Raw genomic sequence first — 5,508 nt, 5'->3', positions numbered from 1 at the left:
GCCCCCCCGAGGCCCCACCCCCCGCCCGCCGGACCCCGCCCGCCCCAGGGACTGACCCCGCCCTGCCGCCGCGCAGCGGCGGGAACGTTCTAGAAGCGGAGGTGGCCGCCGAGTCACGCCTGGTGCGGCATCGCTCCCTGTTTCGTATCGCCGCCCACCCCTCCTCGCCCTGCGCTGCCGGGATCCCGCCGTGGCCCTGGCTCCCCCTCACGCCTGCCGGCCGGGCGGCACAGGCGGGCGCGGCGGGCGCCTCAGGCGACGATCATTGGCGGCGGCGGCCGCGCTCGCTGATGGTGTCAGAGCGCGGCGCCGCGGCGGGGAAGGCCCGGCCATGCGCGGGCTGGGCCGGCGCAGGGGCGCCTGGGCCTGACGGGGGCGCGGGCAGGCGGCCGGTCGGGCGCCGCGGTAGCCGCGTCCCTCGGACATGTCGCGCCTCTCGGCCCGCAGGCTTGGCGCGGCGCTGAGGGGCTGGCGCGGCTTCTCAGGTCAGAGTCCTTCTCCCCCCACGTGCCTTACTCCGCTCTGCCGGTGCAGCCGCACTCGGTGCAGCAGGGCCCTGCCCGGCCTCCGCCCTCGGGGCTCCGGTAACGCCGCCGGGGCCACGCTCAGCGCTGCCGCCGCTTAGGGCCTTCCTTCTGTCCCGGCCCAGCTGGGCTTAACGGGCCTGGGCAACCGTTCCGCGGGGCGTGCGGGAGGCGGCGCTCCCGGCAGCGAAGCTGTAGCCCCAGCCGCGTTGTATCCGTGGGAAGAACGGCTTATTACTTGACAAATAAAGCACCGATGTGGAAAGCTTCTCGCTGTCTTTAAAACACTGCTTTATTTCATAGTTGCTGTGTTCTCCTGTCTCGTTGCGAGCTATCCTGCTTGTCTCCTCTGTACGTGGAGAGGAACGGAGAACACTTTATTTTAGACAACCCAAAAAAGCCGAAATCCCATTGCACTGCCTCAGCCTCCTAGACTGTTACTCCAGTCAGTCATTACACAGCGAACGCTTCATGTTATGACTCTCACCTGTCATGCATAAGTAATCTTCAATTAGCAGCTAGCCATACTGGCTCCCACAGAAAATCCGTGGTCTGCATGTTTTGCTATAAGTCTCTTTGAGTCTCGGCCTTGCTGAAAGGCCCACAGCTGTTCTGCTGCTGCTGTGCTTGCTTATGCTAGTGAAGAGTTGATTATTATTTGTTCTAAAAATCCAGTGCTGTGCTACAGCAGCATGAGTTGATTTTTGTAGTAGTCGCATGTCAAGTGACATAAAAGAGAACCAGTTTCCAAAACATCAGCTGGTAGATGTTAGGAAACTGATTACTGTCTCCTTCCATGTGTCTGATGATTTGCATCTAGGCACAAGCAATTTTTAGCTGCAAAAGGCTGTGACTGCAAATTCCAAAGTAGTAAAGTTTGTGACATTTAGTTTTTGTCTTATCGTGGACACCCCCAGCTCCCAAATGCACATTCTAACTCTCTTTAAAATTTGTCTGCTTTGGCTGTTTGTGGATTTGGAAGTGGGATGCATAACTATGCTTCTGATGAACTGCCTTCAATTTGGCTAACGCTACTGTCAAATACATAAACAGGGAGTCCGGAGTGTCGTTCATCAGGAAAAAAATTGCATTGCTGCGTAAATGCGTGTTAGTTGATGGCTTCTTTTTAGCATTATTAGTAAAAAAAAAAAAACAAACCCAAACTGGAAGGGCCTTGAAAACTATAATTGTTCTGGATAAGTGGTATTTTTTTAAGACATAGTCAAGAAATGATAGGCAGATGTGCTTCATGCTCTGTGGTGTTTGTGGGAAGCAAGGGAGGGAGAGTGCCAAGTGCATCACACCCACATGAATAAACAGATGTGCAAACCAACATAGCTTTCTGGGTTTTCTTCTGGGTTGTCAGGTTTAGTGCGTGTTAATTTCTTCCGATTTGATTTATCAATATTTGATCATTAGTTGAGTTGTGTGCACGTTGTTTCACAAAATATTGTGGTAGACAACAAATTGAGAAGTTAAGGAGGGATATTTATGTGTTATAAGGTTAGTGAATGCTACTAAGAGTCAAGTGTATGGAGGATGATTTTGCAGTTTTCTAACAAGAAAGGTCTTTTACCTTGACATGGTGCATTTCTTTTGCTCTAGTTTGCAGGTCATGTGCTCTCCGAAGATTTTCAATCCAGCCTGCCCAGCAGAAGAGGATTCCAAACCGGTACTTGGGCCAGCCCAGCCCCTTCACACACCCACACCTTCTCAAACCAGGTTAGATTCAGGTGCTGTATAAGGCAATCATTGGTATTTTCTTGTCTGTATTTTTCTGAGGTGTCTAGGACAGAGTATTAATTTGCTGCATCATAGGTGTCCATGGTTTCAGCTGTTTGTGATTCTCATCATTAGGCAGTAATTATATTTAGTAGCTAATTTCCTTGTCTGAGATGATACTGAGTCCACAAATAGGCTTCACATGTTAGCTTTTTACCTTTTTTCTTGTGGCATGCTTGGTGTTGCTTACTTTGGTACTGCAGACCTTTCACGGGAGTGGCATTTCACGAGCTTGTTGCCCTGCAAATACATATGATTTATATTAAGGGGGAGACCTTTGTGCAAGCTGAACTGCCAGAATGCTTCATATCCAATGTCTTGTGAGTCACAAAATAAAGGTCTCATTCAGAAAAGGAGATGGGGGGAGAGACATTGATAGATAGACACCACTTGTCAAAAGAAAATAGCCCCTTCAGAAGAGTATTCAAAGCTGGAAAAGAAGAAAAAGAGACTTGTGGCTATGAAGTTAGATGGTGGCGGTGAAAGAGAAGCTGAGGTGCAGGTTTTTGAGATTAATGAAAATAAGCATGTAGGTATGAGATGACCATGATTAAAAAAATTTGGAAGTGAAAATATATTCAAGAATGTATCCAGCAAAGCATTCTAGTTATGTGTTGTCTTTCCATAGGTGGGTAAACGGGGAGAACAGATGACTATATAACCATATACCTCTATATTTAATTGTAGAATAATGCCAGTCAGAAGGAACCTCACAAAGTTAGCAGGTCCACCCTCTGCTCAAAGCTGGGCTAACTTGAATATTAGCTCAGGGTACTGATTAACAGCTCACGGTAAGTGAGGCTGACCATTTTAAAGGTATTCACTGGAAGAGAATTCTAGCTGCCCACAGTAATTTTCCATTTAATAAAGAAGTGATGTTTTCCTTAAAATAATATGACATTGGTTTGTTACAATTATTGTTTTAAAAATGAAATGCCTTTAAGGCAAAGAGAATTTCCAGGCCTCGCAGTCAGAAGACAAATGGGATTTCCGTGTTTCACCTCATTGCAGCTTCTAAACTTCACTGGACTGTGGTTGTTAGAAAACTGACTGGAATGTGGTGGAGCATGTGAAATTTTCAGTATAACATTGCAGAAATGTGAGATCAGATTGCATTAAAACAGTTTCTGTATTCTCTGTAATTTCTAGATCTGCATGGTAAAACAAATATAGTAGTTTTATTGGTTTGTTTGCTGGGAGTTTTTTTAGACTTTCAAAACCAAATAGGTGTTGGGGATGTATTTTTTTGAAAAGGTGTAAATATGTGATTTTCTTGAACTCTTGTCAAGGAAAAACATTCTGGAGAGAATTTGCCCCTCCAACCCCACTCACACAAGAATCTACTTAAACTACAAGTCAAATTTCAACTTTTGTTCTAGAATTGTCACTGTATAATACATTAAAGAGGAAGAAAAGATAATCAAAGTAGAAAGTTAACAGTATGAAAATGCATTCTATGTTAAAATAGGATATTAGCCAAAGTACTGATTAAGGCTCCTATATTAATTTAGATCATAGTTAAGGAGTCTTACATACTTAAAAATACATACTTCAGCTGTTGTTCTTTGTTCTTTCAACTTCCGTCTGGTTTTGGTGAGTGTCTTCATCGCTGTACTTTGTAGCTTTTGTGACTAGAGCAGTTTAAAATACACTGCCATCTAAGAGATTGGTTGTTTAGTTAGAGTCATTAGGATTATAATATTTAACTTCAGAAAAAAACAAATTGCTAATTATCGAGGAAAGCTACATCAGCTCTGGAGAAGGTTCCTTCTCTTAATCGGAGTGATGCCAGCCTGCAGTTTGCGTTTGGTTTCTGCCTGGAATCTTGCTTGTGACAGGTTTGACACTGCCACCTCTGTGTTTCTGCCTGATCTCCTAGTGTCTGTAACACTCAGTCTGCCCCTTATGGTTTAGAACTAGTTACTTTATGAGTTGACTTAGTGTGTATTTGAATAGATGTTCTCGCTTTATCTGAGGAAATTAATGCTCAACTTCAGGAGGTAATCTTCTGTTCAATGTCCAGATGCTATAAACCCCATCAGTTTCCAGCAGTCAAAGTTCAGTTTGCCTTGCCCCTTCCCCTTTTTTCATGTCTCTGCAAACGTCCATCTTTTTGGATGTTTGTCTAAATCTGCCAGGTTTTGTGATTTCTGCCTTTGCACGTATTTGCAGAAATACGTAACAGAAAATCTGGTTGGTTAACATAAATTTCTGTCTTTGCATGATAGAGAAGCAGACTGAGGATGTGCTGTAGGGATGGAAGCTGAAGAGGTGCATGAGAGTGCAGTAGAAAGGCTCGTGAGGGATTACAACAAAGCCATGCATGTGAAAGGCATCAGGGAGTAGGCAAAAATCAGGCGTGTGAGTAGTAAAATGTCATGAGTGCTTTGAATTTGTCGATCTCATTTGTTTTGTATTTGTAGGAGAGGTAACCCCAGGATTGTCACAGATGGAATATGCTCTTCGCCGACACAAACTGATGGCGTTGATCCAGAAGGAAGCTCATGGCTGGGATGGATTGGACCACACCGTGATTCTGCTGTCCAACCCCACGTACTACATGACCAATGACATCCCCTACGTTTTCCACCAGGACACTAACTTCCTGTATCTCTGTGGGTTCCAGGAGCCTGACAGCATCTTGGTGCTGCAGAGCATTCCTGGCAAAGCACTGCCGTCCCACAAATCCATGCTTTTTGTGCCCCGGAGAGATCCATGCCGAGAGCTGTGGGACGGGCCCAGATCAGGCACAGATGGAGCAATTGCTCTCACAGGAGTAGATGAAGCTTACACCATCGAGGAGTTCAGGCACTTAGTGGCCAAGCTGAAAGGTAACAAAAAATGGAAGGGGAATGAGATGAGGTGTGGTTTGCAGGGTCTGAATGGTATGGGTTTGGAAGGTGGTCTGTGACACCAGTTCAAAACTTACCATGAAGTTGGGGAGGTCCAGGAGGTATGGCAGTATGACAAAGGCAGTTGTGAGTTCTCGTTAGCTTCTCGAGAGTCACTAGTGGATATGTAGTTTTGCAAAGAATAGTTTTTTCTCCCCTCTGAATTTCTTGTGTATCCATGTGAATGCCTGTGTGCATATCTGTGAAACATAAGGAACAGCATAAGCAAGAGAGCATCGCAAACTATGTTGTTTTAGTCATAGCTTTTTGGTGACAGAGCCAGAACCACGTGAGGTATAGGAAACTTGAAG

At 45.7% G+C, this 5,508-nt stretch overlaps 1 protein-coding gene across 5 annotated transcripts in view; it reads left to right on the top strand.

The window, feature by feature from the left end:
* Positions 1-86: 86 nt before the first annotated feature.
* XPNPEP3 (X-prolyl aminopeptidase 3) overlaps positions 87-5,508 on the top strand; it is a 30,879-nt gene continuing 25,457 nt past the window's right edge. For 4 of the 5 annotated variants that reach the window (XR_008822217.1, XR_008822216.1, XR_008822218.1 and 1 more), the window contains exons 1-3: positions 87-485; positions 2,130-2,246; positions 4,730-5,137. Coding sequence is in view for 2 of the 5 variants with exons in the window: in XM_056341304.1 (XP_056197279.1) it covers positions 425-485; positions 2,130-2,246; positions 4,730-5,137 (586 nt within the window). In the remaining 3 variants the exon portion in view is untranslated. Of the gene's footprint in view, positions 486-2,129; positions 2,258-4,729; positions 5,138-5,508 lie in introns of all 5 variants that reach the window. The other variant, XM_056341305.1, reaches the window with a different exon arrangement.

Source organism: Falco biarmicus, chromosome 5 (assembly GCF_023638135.1).
Source record: "Falco biarmicus isolate bFalBia1 chromosome 5, bFalBia1.pri, whole genome shotgun sequence".
In the NCBI taxonomy this organism is placed as follows: Eukaryota; Metazoa; Chordata; class Aves; order Falconiformes; family Falconidae; genus Falco; species Falco biarmicus.
Note: the sequence above shows the minus strand (reverse complement) of the source record. Positions and strands in the feature narration are given on the sequence as shown.